At 45.2% G+C, this 18,028-nt stretch overlaps 1 protein-coding gene across 3 annotated transcripts in view; it reads right to left on the bottom strand.

Annotated features, from left to right (window-relative positions):
• Nucleotides 1-5,421: 5,421 nt before the first annotated feature.
• CDIN1 (CDAN1 interacting nuclease 1) overlaps nucleotides 5,422-18,028 on the bottom strand; it is a 343,159-nt gene continuing 330,552 nt past the window's right edge. For 2 of the 3 annotated variants that reach the window (XM_088456509.1, XM_088456506.1), the window contains one exon: nucleotides 5,422-6,180. In XM_088456509.1, the coding sequence (XP_088312635.1) occupies nucleotides 5,988-6,180 (193 nt within the window). In that variant the 3' untranslated portion in view covers nucleotides 5,422-5,987. The remainder of the gene's footprint in view (nucleotides 6,181-18,028) is intronic. The other variant, XM_088456507.1, reaches the window with a different exon arrangement.

Below are 18,028 nucleotides of genomic sequence, written 5' to 3'. Positions count from 1 at the left end.
ATCCTTACAGGGTTACGATACAGACACTAGTCAGTCAGTGTCCTAACCCACCCCTTCTCCCTACCCTAACCCTCCCTGGTGCCTGAACCTAACCTCCCCCTCCCCACACCCTAAACCTAACCCTTCCCGCTTAGCAGGGCCGGATTGGCCATCTGGCAAATGCCAGAAGGGCCGCTGCCAAGATGGGCCGGTCCAGCTGCTGAGATGTCGGGCGGCGGCGGCCATTTTGGGGGGGATTTTTCTATCTCTCTCCACACCACATAGAAAAATCCCCCCAAAAAAGGCCGCCGCCATATAGTACAAATGTAATGTAATAGCCAGGTGGAGAGGGGGCTCTACTGTCTGTAAAACAGGCTAGGCTGTAGGCGGAGCTATTGCTCCATTGTGTGCTGCACATCGCAGGTGCACCACCAGAGCACCATCCCCCCTTCCCCCGCGATCACAAGAGCATCCCACGCGGCGCCCCCTCCACCCCGCGATCACAATAGCCCCCCCACGGATGCCCCCGTGATCACAACACCCCCCCGCGATCACAACAGCCCCTCCCCCACCGCGATGTGCCCAAGATCAATACAGTGCTGCTTCCCCACAATCACATGTGCCCGATGATCACAGCAGCTACAACCTGCAGGTAGGTGCCGACACATTAACCCCCTCACAGTGCTTAGTTATGTGTATGTGTGTATATATATATACTGTATATGTATATATATATATATGTGTGTATATATACATATACAGTATATATATATATATATATATATACATACATATATATATATATAAAAATTCAGTTGTTTGAGCCCTTTAGTAACAATGCCACGATTAAAACAGTTTCACATTTGCTAGATCATAATGTAAAGTATAAATGTGTATATATATGTGTGTGTGCATATACATAAACTGTATATATACATGTGCGTGTATATATATATAAACATAGATATGTGTATATATATATATGTGTATATATACACATACATACATACATAGAGTCAGTCGTTTGAACCCTTTAGTAACAATGCCACGATTAAAATGGTTCCAAGTGTGCTAGATCATGATGCAAAGTGTGTGTGTGTGTGTGTATATATATATATATATATATATATATATATATAGTGTTCCCGCTAGGCTGTTGTAGCGGGGCCCTCACAGCCTACGGGTGCCGTCTTCACCCGTGGGACGCAATGTCCCGCGGGTGGAGAAATGTGCGGTGACCCGGTCACCGCCGGAGAATAGATGCCTGCCGCCGGAGCTGGAGTGAACGCTATGTATATATATATATATATATATATATATATATGGTGTGTATATATATATATATATATAATTATATAAAGCCTGGTATTTAAACTCTTTAGTTACAATGCCATGATTAAAACTTTTTCACGTTTGCTGGATCATGATGTAAAGAGTTCTGTATTGCCACTAATTTCTAATTGGAATAATTTGTTGAGTGGTGAGCTTCAGGCTTTAAAGAATCTGGCTTTATACTCTGATACAATAATTGTTATTCAAGACCTTACAGTCTATAAAGCTAAGATTGAACGCCAGTTACAGAATGCTAATGTGTAGAGATGTTTACCTGAAGATCCTACAGCAGCGTTTTTCAACCGCTGTGCCGCGGAGCGGTTGGTAAGTGTGCCAAGCGGTCAGGTCTGACCGTCAGAGCTGTCGGTCAGATCTGCCGTACTGCAGACTGGGCAGCGCTGAGCTCTTCTGGGAGTCTCAGGCGTGCCCGGGCCATCACCTACAGTATGCAGACGCAGCAGCGTGACATCGCATGTCACACATGCCGCATTTCCAGTCAGCCCACTCGCCCGCCAGCCAGCTCCGCGGCCTGCCCTGCATGAAGGCCACCAGCACCCCCAGGCACTCAACCCCGCAGCCACAAGCACCACCAGCCAGCCCCGCGGCCACCAGCCAGCCTACCTGTGTCACCAGTCAGCCCCGCAGCCGCCAGCCAGCCTGCCTCAGCATCCAGCTAGCCCCGAAGCCACCAGCACCGCCAGCCAGCCTGCCTCAGCATCCAGCTAGCCCCGCAGCCACCATCTCTACCAGCACCCCTAGCCAGCCCCGTGGCCACCAGCCTGCACGCTGCGCTCTGCTGACAGGTAGGGGCAGAAAAATGTATATTAATATTTTATGTGGGAGCCAGTGTTCTTTCTTTTTTGGGGGGAGCAATGTGTTTTTTTTTCTTTGAAGACCAGCAATGTCTTTTTTTTTTTGTTTCTGTGGGTTTTATTCCTGTGGGGCCATAGTGTGTGGGTTTTACTCCTGTGGGGCCATAGTGTGTGGGTTTTATTCCTGTGGGGCCATAGTGTGTGGGTTTATTCCTGTGGGGCCATAGTGTGGGTTTTTCTATGTGCGAGACAATAGGTTTTTTCATACTGTGTTTTGGCAGCCCTGCTGGGATAACCCATTACCAAATGTCTAGTTTCACCTGTGTGTGTAATGGCCATTATGGTGTACGGCATAATATGTAAGGGCCATTACGGTGTGTGGCATAATGTGTAAGGGACACTACTGTGCGGTGTAATGTGACTAAGGAGCATTACTGTGTGGCATAATTTGAATTGAGAGTACTATTGTGTGGTCACGCCCTTTCCCAGTGAGACTCTACACCCTGTTTATTTTCGAAGCATGCCTATGGTGAGATTTTCCCCTCCTTAAGGTTTGGAGGGGGGCACCAATGCTCTTTATGTACACAGAGCACCACAATGTGTAGTTATGGCTCTGCTTTGGTGTCCACAGGTGTGTCTTCTGTGTTCAGCACCCCTTCCCTAAAAATTCCTGAAGTGATCATTATCTAATCCTCTACAACTGCTAACCTAGGGATTGGTCAGTTGGGAAGATGCCTTCCCTTATTTTTGTGTGTGACCTACACCAATGAAGTGCCAGCTTTACATATCCGAACCAACCAAATGTCTGACTATGGCACATGTTTGAATCCCATGCAGGATTAGCTCTGTTGTATGTATTTTAATACAGAGAATGATGTATACTTGTATGTTGTTCTATTATTAATTATATGTGTAAAGCATAGACTAAGTGGGAGGAGTCAGGAATAGTAAGGGGAGGAGTCTATTCCAGGAGCCAGATGTTGACGCCAAGGTGGGCCTGTGTGTTAAATGCCAGGGCCTATTTTTAGTCCCAGTCCGGCCCTGCCCCTTAGTGCCTAGCCCTCCCCCTAGTGCCTAACCACAGTACTTATCGCCGGGATGCCGGCTGTCAGGATATCGACCGGATCCCATAATACTAATAATAATACAAAGTCATAATGGCATAAGCAAAACACTACCCAAGCACTGCATTCATTTAAATGAATTATTGGATCCTGGATAAGGGACCATTACAATCTCCGGCAGGGTTGAGTTACTGTGGAATTGCGGGGGACCTAGGCAAGTGACCCTCACAATTCTGCCACAGAGGAAGTATTCTGTGAACTGGTTGGTAGCTTCATTTAATAAAATAATAATAATTTGAGGTATTTTACTACTGCCTCCTTAATGTATGAACTCCTGTTTTAATATAATAAGATCTGAAATACACCTGGTTGGATGTTTTGGATTCAAATTGGATTTAACAGCTTTTTTCTCACAGCCCCAGTGCAGGTGCTAAGGCGGAGAGAAATCGCTATTTTCAAATTGAAATGTCAGATCTTGGTTCAGAACCACTGGGACACCCCCTAATGATTAATTAGGCAATTTGATGTTTTTAATTAGCTTAATTTTGTCTAATAATTACATGTAATTTATGGGGCAATATCCGGCAGTGCAGAAAAATGCACTAAAAGATGTGGAACAGGTATAATTATGGGGGTGCTGTATGGGACAGGTATAATTATGGGGGTGCTGTATGGGACAGGTATAATTATGGGGGTGCTGTATGGGACAGGTATAATTATGGGGGTGCTGTATGGGACAGGTGTTTTAAAAGTAGCTTAAAATGACTAACAAATCAGCTTACAGGCATTTTAATGCACCCCTAGTTTAGCTAGAGCATGTCTGTGATGATTATTACTGATTGGTGTTCGTTATAAGTATAACCCAGCTAGATTAATAGTTGTTTGGAAATTGAATTATTAAAAATGAAAAACTGTGCTATTCTTACCCATTGCCCCCTCCACGTCTCTCCCTTTGCCTCTCACCATATCCCCCCCTTAGTTACCTTTAGTTGTGATCATCAGGGCCGCTCTACAGTATTGCTCTTAAGACCAGATCAGACACTTCCTGTCTGATCTCCCACAAAGCACTGCGCTGTAGAACCCCATTCAGCAATAGGCAGCCTCAGGAATTACTGCTTTACAGTGACAGCTCTGTCCCGCTCATTGCAAACCCAGCGCCAACCATTTTTACGTGAAAATATATACACTGGCTGAGGCACCCCGGTGCCAGCATCGCGCGCAGCACAGTTTGGGAACCGTTATTTTAGGAGATGTTTAAATGGGCAGGGATAGTTACATTTATAGAGATCCCTAAAACTGCAATAAATGACAATTGTTGGCTCTGCTATTATAGATACTGATTACGGAGTTCACTGCATTAATTTCCGTACTTACAGGGTTGATCACTTCAAAAACTCCCCTTATTCCTACTAGTATTGTTCTTCTGTTGCTGTGACTGCTGCACAAGCCACAGGCACTTCTTTATGTGTTCTTATAGGAAGACTGTGTCACCATAATGAGATTGTTTTCTGATCGCACGCAGTAGCGACTTTTGTCGCAGTCACTACTGCAAATTTATGCTAATGCCGCAGCCAATGAGCTGTCTATTGAGACACCCACCAGCTGCGGCTGCAATTCGCTGCAGTGCACAAAAAGTCGCAGCATTGCAGAGCCAACATTTGTCATTTATTGCAGTTTGCAGCACCATCAGACATTAGCGCAACCTTAGTGTCCATGGCGTCAGTGGAGGACGCAGTCCCTGACACTGGCACGGTCCCAAAACGCTTGCCTTCGAAAGCCCCCTTCACCCAGAAAAGTCTATCAGCACTGCCTGAATCTCCATCAGCACCCCCTACTGTAACAATTGAGACAAATGCACAGTGCGTCTCGGTCACAGGCGCAGATTTAAAACATTGGGAGCTTGCGCTTAATATTTTAAATGTCTCCACCTCTGATTCAGGCCCAATGTTCTGAGCACTGCATGTAACTCAGATCTGCGCTGAAACGGTTCTTGCAGCATGAGTGCGGGACTGGGGTAGCACTTCAAGAAGAGAAGGACAAACATAAAACCATGCACATGAAAAACAGACAAAAGTAAAACAACTTGCAATGGAAACTTACACCCAGGATGACTGACAAGCCGCCATCCCAGCGGACGGATAGGGGAGGGGTAACAGTCCAAATTAGAAAGATGAATATAGTTAAAATAATTTAAAAGAAGACAAAGAAATTGTGATTGAAAAATGCTTTATTTGTAAAATATACAACATTAATGATCATTAATTAGCTTTTAGTCTGCGTGATGGAACAACAGGCAGTAACAGTAATAGAACTTTAATATTACCAACATCTGCAAAGTATGATAAGCAAATATAAAGCTCCAGATTGCAATATTGCTAATTACTGTGAGGTACAGTGTACATTTCTTACCGCACGACAGGTCACAGTAACAGCTTAATAATGACTTAATAATGACTGATTGCTTTCGTCACACAGCTTCACTGCGCTGGAGAATGGAAGCTACCAGGCTAGTCAGGTCCTCTGCAATCATATTCGGGGAGATGTAATGGTGAGGGCGCCAGAAGAGCAGTGGTTTGACTCCTGACTCGAGGTAAAAGGGTGCAGGCGGAAGGAAGGCCAGAGCATCTGCAGAAGCAAAGGTGCTGCAGATAGTGCGTGGGCTTTGGGCTGGAGCACAGGGCAGAAGGGCGGCTGGAAAGGAAGGTAAACAGATTGTCTGAGTGTTTGTATGAGGAGGCAGCTCTGTGACTTCGTACTGCAGTTCATCTGGAGTTCATCGTTTGGGGCTTGCATGGAAATATTACACTACTTCCTGGCTTTTCTCTGTCTTGCAGTCTTCAGCATGTTGGCCATGTTCATCTTCCAGCACCAAACAGTTACGCAGAGATACAATATCACGGGGAAACTCATCCTTCAGTAGAATGCCACGATCTCGGTGACAGTCCAGCTCCTCAATGAATCCGTACCAGTAAATCACCAGGCCCGGCCCAAATCTGAAAGAGACACAAATGGTTAGTAAGAAATCAGGGACAATAACCACAAGATTAATAACGAGAGAGGAAAATAAATCATGAATCTAGTAATACAAAAATGGTGTGCCCATAGAAAAGAGGCAGATTGGTTTTGGGGCCTTTCTGCATATAGAAGTGAGGGGTCAGCTATCAGCCAGTGTAATTTCGTGTCTCTCTCTTTGCAGTCTTATTTTAAAAACAAATATATGTGATAAACATATCAATATCCTCCTCCATTTGTTACACATAGACTTGGCTGTCTGCCTCCGACTGCCTCTCCATTCCTCCCACTTTCAGATGGAGAGATCCCTGGGGCAACCTCAGGAAACAGCCCCTGAACTATTTGGCCCATGAGGAAGTTCAGACCTTCAGCCTCGGGTTCATAAACAAGTAATCACCATCAATCAGGGAACAAGCTACACATCACCCTCACCTCACTTATACAAACATGCATGGGGGATGTTTTCACTGGCCTCTCTCCCCTACTGAGAACACTTAGAGAATGGACTACTCCGGCCATCTCTAGGGCTCTGGCATAGATTGTTCATTTACAATATTATGTTTAAAGTGGAACCATAAATGAGGATTGATTGACTAGTAACTTTTATTTCTAATCCTTTTTTTCTCCCATTTAGAGGTCATGTGAAGGGTTTTACATTGTACAGTAGGTGCATACAAAGTCCTGCATTTTATTTCAAGCACGCCATCAAGTATTGTAACACTAGATGCTAATGTGAAATGCAAAATACATTATTTATACCATTACACAAATAAAATAGAGAATTCAATAACAGCAATTAATTTGGGCAGGGCAGCTGGCGTAGTGGTTATCATTGCTGCCTCACAGCACTGAGGTCTTGGGTTCGATTTCCACCATGACCCTATATGTATGGAGTTTGTATGTTCTCCCTGTGCTTGCGTAGGTTTCTTTCGGGTACACCAGTTTCTTCCCACAATCAAAAAATATACTGGTAGGTTAACTGTCTTCTGACAAAAAATAATTATGCCTAGTGTATGTGTGTGTACAGTAAGAAATATAGATTGTAAGCTCCACTGGGTCAGGGACTGATGTGAGTTACTTATTTTGTCTACAGATGCTGTGTGGTATGTGTGCGCTCTGGCCCTGATTCAGAGCCGGAAGCTCTGAAAGAGCGCTCGCTCTGAATCTGGGCGTATTTTTTTTTTGTGCGGCCTCCTGGCCGTTCGCATAGCTGTGGGTGACCAGCCACAGCTATTGCGAGCAGCCAGGATGATGGTCGCGATTAAACAAGACCATCGGGTTTGCGACGAGACCCTTGTGGTAGGGTCTCGTGGCCGCAAGCCCCAGAGAGCTTCTGGCTCTAATAGAGTCGGAAGCTCTCCCACTGACATCACTTGTGATGTCAGTGGGGCCGCCCACTAACGGCAGGCGTTCGCTTGGGAACGCCTCCGTTTGTGAGGCCACCCCCCAGCCACACCTACGAAACGGGGCGAGCTGTCGATCACCATCGACAGCTCGCCCCCTTTGGTGCGAGACCTGGAGCGATGGAGCACCCGTCGCTAGCCGGGTCTCGCGCATGCGCACGACGGAGCTGGCTCCGTCGTGCGCATGCCCAGTTGGCAAACATCGACCCGGTTGTGAGCGCTCAGCGCTTGCGACCGGGTCTGAATCAGGCCCTCTATAAATAACTGGTAATGTACAAATATCTCACATGCATTAATAATACCAGGTTATATTTTCTAGTAATGACTGAGACACTGTTGATGACTTGGGATACATATAGTGTCAGTGAGTGGTGAAGATAAGTTGCAGCACTATAGGCTTAGGGCCTGATTCAGAGCCGGACGCTCTGACCAGAGCGCTCGCTCTGAATCAGGGCCCTCCTCCATGGAAATGGAGCGGCCTCCTGGCCGCTCGCATAGCTGTGGGTGACCACCCACAGCATATGCGAGCGACCAAAAAGATGGTCGCGATGGTCTTGACCTTCGCGACCATCGGACTTGCGACGGAGACCCTGCGGGAGGGTCTCCCTGCCACAAGCCCTGGAGTGATGTTGGCTCTATCAGAGCCAAAATCACCCACTGACATCACTAGTGATGTCAGTGGGGCCGGCTTCAGACAATAGGCGTTCCCATGGGAACGCCTCCGTCTGGCAGGCACGCCCCCGGCACGCCCACCAAAGGGGGCGTGCTGTCAATCAACATAGACAGCACGCCCCCTTTGGTGCAAGACCGGGAGCGACTCGCAGTCCGGGTCTCGCGCATGCGCACGATGGAGCTCCCTCCGTCGTGCGCATGCGCAGTGGGGAACATCGACCCACTTGCGAGCGTACTGCCGCTCGCGAGTGGGTCTGAATGACCCCCTTAGTCAGTATCCACTTACTGCTGTGCATTTCACCTATGTCACATAAGTATAGCCTGTCTGTAAGGCCAGACTCAACTCTTGAAGCTTCATCACTAGAAGCTGTCCCCCAGCTTAGGCCCAGCCAGCCCAGGGTTCACCAGGTGATTTACGAGAGTCTGCTGGGGGATCCTGCCAAAGAAAACACTGCGGGGGAAGATGCCTGTTACAATGTGAACCGTTGAGTTCACTGCAATGTCATGTAACAGTTTATACCTGGATTTACGGCGGGGCTTTCAACAGCAAGGAAGTTAAATTTCATAGCAATACTCTGTCTTTTTACGCTAATCAGAAGTCAAACAACCCAAACTTCCCAAAGGTTAACCCATTCAGTGCATGTCTAAGGAACTATTTCATATTGACAACGCTGTGAGTACAAAATGTCATTTGGAACTGTAGGGTATGACATTGCTTTATACGTACACTTCCATCAGTGGCATATTATGGTATAAAAGATTACAAAAAGACAAAGCGGAGATGGATAAAGTTGCGTCACAATTCCATGCAGACTGAATGTAGTGGTGGAACATGTGGTTTCGCATTGGTGTGAGGTTCTAGATGACAGTCAGTTTCGCTCATCGGTGGAAGGTATCAATGCCGAGACCCACCGTCAGATAAAGAGAGATTTATACACGCAAAGATGCAGAAAATAAATACCGAAATCATGCAACACCTGGTACACTAACTTTATATCGCAAACTAGTTACATACATTTATTTTACAGCGCTTTTAACACTAGGGGGAGATGTACTAAACCTTGGAGAGACAGAAAGTACCAACCAATCAGCTCCTAACTGTCATTTTTCAAACACAGCCTGTAACGTGGCAGTTGGAGGCTGATTGGTTGGTACTCTATCTCTGTCCACTTTCTCTCTCTTAGAAGGCTCAGTACAGAACCCTAGTTCTATTACAGGGTGCACATGCATTATTTTTATACTGTTTTATTGCACATGGAAACCGATATCCATAGCACAGCCCTGATTTGAGGGATCTGTCCCACCTTCCCAACCAGGGCTGCAGGACAGTTGGGGGAATAAGGGCAGTCCCCTTTGGGATGTGGCCATACACTCATCCCAATCTGTTGGTAGGTATGCCAAAATGCTGTGATCACCGTTCTATGAAAAATGTATTCGATTAAGGCAAACATGTAGCAGCCTCTGTGTTTTACTCATAGGAATGACTGATTTCAAATTGGAGAAACTAGTGTTCTTGGTTTTATGCGTCAAGTGAAAGGCACACGTGTAACACCATCCATCTTACTTAGGGGAATATCTATCACAATCCACATCTCAGATGCGGATGGGATATGATAATGTCACCCAAATTTGCAATGCAATATTTGAACACATTGCAAAGATTTATAAAATATCGCACGCAGGGACAGAGCTTGCGAGAAAGCTCTGTCCCTGTGAATCTCTCCCCACACAGGTGTTTTTCTAATTATTTTTTAAATAGTGTTTTTTTGCACTGTAATCAGCCTGTAGTCCATTTAGACACACAAGGCTGATCACAGGCGCGGCTCCCCTCTGCCTGTCAGAGCAAAGCAGGAGTCGGTGAAATGGGGGTAATGCCCTAAAAGCGGCATCTCTAGGTAACATTTTTTATCACACGGATCCCCCCGTTATTTTTTTTATACAATTTGACCTTAGTAAATCTGAGCAGATCGCAGATTACTTATAAATTACGAGAATTAGGACTTGCAGGAGAATTTTGCGAATTCTCCTACAACTGCCTTTTAGTACATTTAGGTGATACTAAAATAACGTGTAAAGGGGGTGAAAACACCTGTTTTTACAATATTGTATTAAAAATAATATTGATATATACGCCCTTAAGAAGATTTGTTAGAAATATGAAATTGAAAGCTAATAAAATATCTCAATCTTCGGTGTTTAAATAATATTACAATCAAACTTTTATGATCTAGGACAGATAAAATATATCATGAGACCAGAACCTAGGTACCTCCATTACTGTTGTTGCACTTAATCACTGAGCTCATTAAGGGGTCTATTCGTAATCCCTTGAATTCTACAAAAGTGGGTGAAAACTAACATTTAACAACTTTTGTAAAAATGAAGGTTCAGAGCCATTCATCATTCCAGATATCTCCTGGTTACAATTATCCCCCAATATATTCCACAGTCACCATACTTTAGTAAAGGAACATAGAAATTATGTAATTCATCAAGTTCCAAAAAAGCATATTTTCTGAACTTGTGAGTGATATTGTACGCCATTCTGAGATGGCGTACAGCCCCCGAAACCATTCACAAGCTGCCGTTTAGATGGCAGCTTGTGCAGCAGAGGGATCTATCAAATCCCTCCAGCTGTTTACTTGCCTCCGGCAGCTCTGGGTTGTCACAGGCTCCCTCCTCAGGACCTCTTGTGCTCGCCTGCAGGGGCACCGGGAGGAGCTTGTGCGACTACCGAGCAGCGGTGGCCGCGAGGGATCGGATCGGACACCGACGCCCACAGGGGGGCAGTATCGGACACCAGCGGCTGTGCCGGAGGGCTCATGGAGAGTTCCCCAGGCCAGCAGCAGTGGGGTGCTGGGGTGGACACCGGTGACGACGGGGGGTGTCTGGAGTGAAAGAGAGGGGGGAATAGAGAGGGGGGGGGCAGACGCAGTGTGAGGAAATCCTTATGGATACCTCAGCTGCATGGGTACAGTAACACTTTTCCGAAAAGCTGACTCCGCAAAAAAATGGCAGCTTTTCAGAAGTGATACTTTTGTTAGTGAGGCATAATGAATGCCTCCAAAAGATTTTTTAAACCCGCAGCTAGTTTAAAACATAATTATCACTAGTGATAATTATATAATGATGAATAGGCCCCTAAATATTTCAGTATCACTGAAGAAAACCATATCAACTGTAAATAAAAGATGTACAACAAATAGCAATATCACGGACAGTAAAAAACTATTTTGCCAAATGTAGAAAATTTTTTAATTTGCGAATCCCACAGAGAAGTGAGAAAACTAGTAAGGCATGAAAAGTTATAACGGGTTGGGTATGGGATGCCGGCACTTGGAATCCTGGCGACCAGAATCCTGATGCTGGCATCCTCACCAGGTTACAATCCCGAGGTGGAGTGGTGAGTATCCTAACCTAACCCCTAACCCTCACTCACTGGTGCCTAACCGTAACCTCCCCCCCTGGTGCATAAACCTAACCTCCCCATCCCCGGTGTCTAAACCTAACCCTCCCCCCTTAGTGCCTAACCCTCCCCATAAGCCCGCTACTTACCATCAGGATGATGGCGCTGGGATTCTAAGTGCACTAAATGTATCCTGTTATAACTATTACAAATAAAGAAATAAATATGTGAGTGAAAAAGAGAGAGTGTTAAATAGGTGCCTCTATGTCCCAGAAGTTATGACTGACCATAAAAACCTTTATCTTATGACATCCTTTATTCAGTCAGGCAAAATTCTGGAAAAATAGTTCCTTTTAAACTTTAAATAGTAATTTACACCATGACCCGAAGATCTGTAATGTAAGGGAAATGTGCTGCAGCTGATATATTTCTAGACTCCATTTTAATGTGGAACTTGAACCAAAAGAATATTTTTTTATGTTTTATTTGAGGATGAACATTATTATCTACCTTGCATTGAATGTGAGAACAGCTGTGTTCACTAGGCATTCACATACTTCCATATTGGTTTGATAGTCCTACCCACAATCTATGTAACTAATGATTAACTCTCCTGCTAGCAGCAATGTACCTTCTCAGAAAAGTCATATTAGAGAAGGTTTTTTCTATTATACCAAGTTTATTAAGGTGAGAATCCATTTTAATCAATCTAAAGATGGCAGCTAACAACAGTTAATAAAGGATGAGATTTTAAAACTGATTTAAGTAAAGATTTGTTAATCACTTGTAACTTCAAATGTATGAATATTAGGGGTGAGCGGGTTCGGATTTCTGAAATCCGAACCCCCCCGAGCCCCCCCGATCCGAGTCCGATCCGAGTCAGGCTCGACTTTTCCCGCCTGACTCGGATTCTGAAATCGAGGCAAAACGTCATCTTCCCGCCTTCCGAGTCTCGCGGGTTTTGGATCCTATATAAGGTACCCACGTCGGCGCCATTTTCTCACTCGGCTGTGGACAGTGAAGAGGGAGGGTGGGAGTTAGGGCTGTGTAGTGTAGTGTAGTGTAGTGCTGCTGTTGTCCACTACTTCAAAGTCCATAGGGGCTGGCTGTGTTGTGCTGTGCTGCTGTTGTTAATAGGGGCTGTGTCCACTACTTCAAAGTCCATAGGGGCTGGCTGGACTGTGTTGTGCAGTCAGTTCTCCATAGGGGCTGTGTCCACTCCAAAGTCCTGTGCAGTGTCCCAGTCCTAAAGAGGTGCTGTAGTGTTGTCCAGGGGGTGCTCTGTCCATCAGGGGTGCTCCCCCCAAGTGCTAAAAAAATAATATATTTTCTGTGTTTGTGAATTGTGTGCGCAGTAGCCGCACGTGCATCAACAAAGTAGTGCCAAGCGTGCGCCTGTGTCATAAGTAAAGGGCCGGCTGGCTTGACCGTTAAAGGGTGCTGTAACCCCCGAAAGTACACTCCAGTCCAAACCAAAAAAAAATTATTTTCTGTGTTTGTGAATTGTGTGCGCAGTAGCCGCACGTGCATCAACAAAGTAGTGCCAAGCGTGCGCCTGTGTCATAAGTAAAGGGCCGGCTGGCTTGACCGTTAAGGGTGCTGTAACCCCCGAAAGTACACTCCAGTCCAAACCAAAAAAAAAATTATTTTCTGTGTTTGTGAATTGTGTGCGCAGTAGCCGCACGTGCATCAACAAAGTAGTGCCAAGCGTGCGCCTGTGTCATAAGTAAAGGGCCGGCTGGCTTGACCGTTAAGGGTGCTGTAACCCCCGAAAGTACACTCCAGTCCAAACCAAAAAAAAAATTATTTTCTGTGTTTGTGAATTGTGTGCGCAGTAGCCGCACGTGCATCAACAAAGTAGTGCCAAGCGTGCGCCTGTGTCATAAGTAAAGGGCCGTTGGCTTGACCGTTAAGGGTGCTGTAACCCCCGAAAGTACACTCCAGTCCAAACCAAAAAAAAAATTATTTTCTGTGTTTGTGAATTGTGTGCGCAGTAGCCGCACGTGCATCAACAAAGTAGTGCCAAGCGTGCGCCTGTGTCATAAGTAAAGGGCCGGCTGGCTTGACCGTTAAAGGGTGCTGTAACCCCCAAAGTACACTCCAGTCCAAACCAAAAAAAAAATTATTTTCTGTGTTTGTGAATTGTGTGCGCAGTAGCCGCACGTGCATCAACAAAGTAGTGCCAAGCGTGCGCCTGTGTCATAAGTAAAGGGCCGGCTGGCTTGACCGTTAAAGGGTTCTGTAACCCCCAAAGTACACTCCAAACCAAAAAAATATATATTTTCTGTGTTTGTGACTTGTGTGCACTGTGGCTGCACGTGCATCAACAAAGGAGCAGCGCCAAGCGTGCGCCTGTGTCCCATAAGTAAAGAGCCAGCTGGCTCATTTCTTAAAGGGTGGTGTAACCCACAAAGTGCACTACTCTCCAGCAAAAATAAAAAAATATTTTCTGTGTTTGTGTGCGCTTTAGCCGCACGTATATATATCAATATAACATAAATGGAGGACCAAACTTTCTCTGATAAAAATAAAATAGGGAAAGATCAAGAACCACTTCCTACTAGTGCTGTTGCTGCTGCTGGGAGTTGTTCATCATCCCAGAGAGGAAGTAGGAACATCACTACTTTTACTAAACAATTGACCCTCCAACAGTCCCTAGCGATGAGGATGAAGTACGACAGCAGTCATCCTGAAGCAAAACGTATAACTGAGGCCTTGACTGCTATGTTGGTGTTAGACGTGCGTCCGGTATCCGACATTAGTGCAGTGGGATTTAGACAATTGATGGAGGTAGTGTGTCCTCGGTTCCAAATCCCGTCTAGATTCCACCTGCATCCTCAAAGCAGCAGCGACAAGCGTGCGTCTGTCTGTTAAAGGGTGGTGACACCCTCAAAGTGTGCTACACAAACAATTAAAATATTGTTCTTTTTTTTTCTGTCTTTGTGAAATGTGTGGGCTGTAGCCGCACCTGCATCCTTAAAGCAGCAGCGACAAGCGTGCGTCTGTCTGTTAAAGGGTGGTGACACCCTCAAAGTGTGCTACACAAACAATTAAAATATTGTTCTTTTTTTTTCTGTCTTTGTGAATTGTGTGGGCTGTAGCCGCACTTGCATCCTCAAAGCAGCAGCGACAAGCGTGCGTCTGTCTGTTAAAGGGTGTTGTAACTCTCAAAGTGCTCCAAAAAATCAAAAAATTTTTTTTAATGTGTTTGTGACTTGTGTGCGATGTAGCCACACTTGCATCCTCAAATCAGCAGCAACAAGCGTGCGTCTGTCTGTTAAAGGGTGGTGACACCCTCAAAGTGTGCTACACAAACAATAAAAATATTCTTCTTCTTTTTTCTGTCTTTGTGAATTGTGTGGGCTGTAGCCGCACCTGCATCCTTAAAGCAGCAGCGACAAGCGTGCGTCTGTCTGTTAAAGGGTGGTGAAACTCACGAAGTGCTCCAAAAAATAAAAAACTATTTTTTTAATGTGTTTGTGACTTGTGTGCGATGTAGCTGCACTTGCATCCTCAAAGCAGCAGCGACAAGCGTGCGTCTGTCTGTTAAAGGGTGGTGACACCCTCAAAGTGTGCTACACAAACAATAAAAATATTCTTCTTTTTTCTGTCTTTGTGAATTGTGTGGGCTGTAGCCGCACCTGCATCCTTAAAGCAGCAGCGACAAGCGTGCGTCTGTCTGTTAAAGGGTGGTGACACCCTCAAAGTGTGCTACACAAACAATTAAAATATTGTTCTTTTTTCTGTCTTTGTGAATTGTGTGGGCTGTAGCCGCACCTGCATCCTTAAAGCAGCTGCGACAAGCGTGCGTCTGTCTGTTAAAGGGTGGTGACACCCTCAAAGTGTGCTACACAAACAATTAAAATATTGTTCTTTTTTTTTCGGTCTTTGTGAAATGTGTGGGCTGTAGCCGCACCTGCATCCTTAAAGCAGCAGCGACAAGCGTGCGTCTGTCTGTTAAAGGGTGGTGACACCCTCAAAGTGTGCTACACAAACAATAAAAATATTCTTCTTCTTTTATCTGTCTATGTGAATTGTGTGGGCTGTAGCCGCACCTGCATCCTTAAAGCAGCAGCGACAAGCGTGCGTCTGTCTGTTAAAGGGTGGTGACACCCTCAAAGTGTTCTACACAAACAATTAAAATATTGTTCTTTTTTTTCGGTCTTTGTGAAATGTGTGGGCTGTAGCCGCACCTGCATCCTTAAAGCAGCAGCGACAAGCGTGCGTCTGTCTGTTAAAGGGTGGTGTAACTCTCAAAGTGCTCCAAAAAATAAAAAACTATTTTTTTTATGTGTTTGTGACTTGTGTGCGATGTAGCCGCACTTGCATCCTCAAAGCAGCAGCGACAAGCGTGCGTCTGTCTGTTAAAGGGTGGTGACACCCTCAAAGTGTGCTACACAAACAATAAAAATATTCTTCTTTTTTCTGTCTTTGTGAATTGTGTGGGCTGTAGCCGTACCTGCATCCTTAAAGCAGCAGCGACAAGCGTGCGTCTGTCTGTTAAAGGGTGGTGACACCCTCAAAGTGTGCTACACAAACAATAAAAATATTGTTCTTTTTTTTCGGTCTTTGTGAAATGTGTGGGCTGTAGCCGCACCTGCATCCTTAAAGCAGCAGCGACAAGCGTGCGTCTGTCTGTTAAAGGGTGGTGACACCCTCAAAGTGTGCTACACAAAGAATAAAAATATTCTTCTTCTTTTTTCTGTCTTTGTGAATTGTGTGGGCTGTAGCCGCACTTGCATCCTCAAAGCAGCAGCGACAAGCGTGCGTCTGTCTGTTAAAGGATTACATCGGTGACAGCATCCAAGTAGGCATGTCAGACAGTCCGTACCTGTACTGGCAGGAAAAAGAAGCAATTTGGAGGTCCCTGTACAAACTGGCTCTATTTTACCTGAGTTGCCCCCCCTCCAGTGTGTACTCCGAAAGAGTGTTTAGTGCAGCCGGGAACCTTGTTAGCGAAAGGTGTAGGAGGTTGCTTCCACAAAATGTGGAGAAGATGATGTTCATAAAATGAATGATCAACTCTTCCAGGGAGACCAGCCTCCAGAACGTACAGAGGGACCTGTGGTTCCAGCAGGGACGAATTAATACTCTGTGAGGATGAGGATGTACATAACACTGAAGAGGGTGAGGAATCTGTGGATGAGGAGGATGAGGACGACTTCTTGCCTCCGTAGAGCCAGTTTGTGCAGGGACAGATTAATTGCCAGCTTGTTTTGTGGGGGCCCAAACGAACCAATCATTTCAGCCACAGTTGTGTGGCAGACCCTGGCGCTGAAATGATTGGTTTGTTAAAGTGTGCATGTCCTGTTTATACAACATAAGGGTGGGTGGGAGGGCCCAAGGACAATTCCATCTTGCACCTCTTTTTTTTCTTTGCATTATGTACAGTTTGGGGCCTAGTTTTTCAATGCCATCCTGTCTGCCACTGCAGTTTCACGCCTAGATGGGTCACGTGTTTGTGCCGCCCACTCGTGTCGCTTAGCATAGTCATCCAGCTACCTCGGTGCAACCTTTTGGACATAAAAACACTATTGTGAGGTGTGAGGTATTCAGAATAGACTGGAAATGAGTGGAAATTAAGGTTATTGAGGTTAATAATAGCATAGGAGCAGAAAAACCTACAAATTCTGTGATTTTAGCTGTTTTTATGCTTTTTTTCAAAAAAATACAGATCCAAAACACAAAACCCAGAACCCAAAACACGGAAGGGTGGTTTTGGCAAAACCAATCCAGATCCAAAACACGAAGAAAGATCCAGATCCAAAACCAAAACACGAAAAGTGGCCGGTGCACACCCCTAATGAATATATGCATTAGAATTGTTTTGTGCATACACATAGTACATACAAGCGCAATTTGTCAACAAAAATGGGCTTTCGCCCTATCCAACATCAGCCCCTAGGTCTCAGGCGAATGGTTAAATACCGGCATGTAGAACTTCTTAATTACTTCCTATAAGCAATCATAAGGGATAGAGTGGTGTCACATGGCTGTGTATGAATGCTTTGCTCTCCCTCCAAGAAAGGCTCAGTGTTCATAAGAACGAAACAGCTACTATACTGATACACAAACACACACACACACACACACACATATATATATACTAGCGACCCGCCCCCGCTTCGCACAGGAGCAATTTAGAATTTACGGCGATGGTCTTTTTTAACCAAGGTCTTATAAGATTGCCTTTTTGACAACATTAGTTGTATTTCCTCCTGACGTCAACACAAAAAGATTTAGTTTTGATGTGACACGCAAAAGGGCCACGTACAGTTGTCCATGAGAAAAACAGTCTCCACTCAGGTCAACTCCAGCAACATTAACTGTCTTTCCCTGTGCTTTATT

The sequence above is a fragment of the Taudactylus pleione genome, unplaced genomic scaffold, assembly GCF_031769625.1.
Source record: "Taudactylus pleione unplaced genomic scaffold, aTauple2 ptg000707l, whole genome shotgun sequence".
Classification (NCBI taxonomy): Eukaryota; Metazoa; Chordata; class Amphibia; order Anura; family Myobatrachidae; genus Taudactylus; species Taudactylus pleione.
The sequence above is the reverse complement of the archived record's forward strand: the minus strand, read 5'-3'. Positions and strand labels throughout refer to the sequence as shown.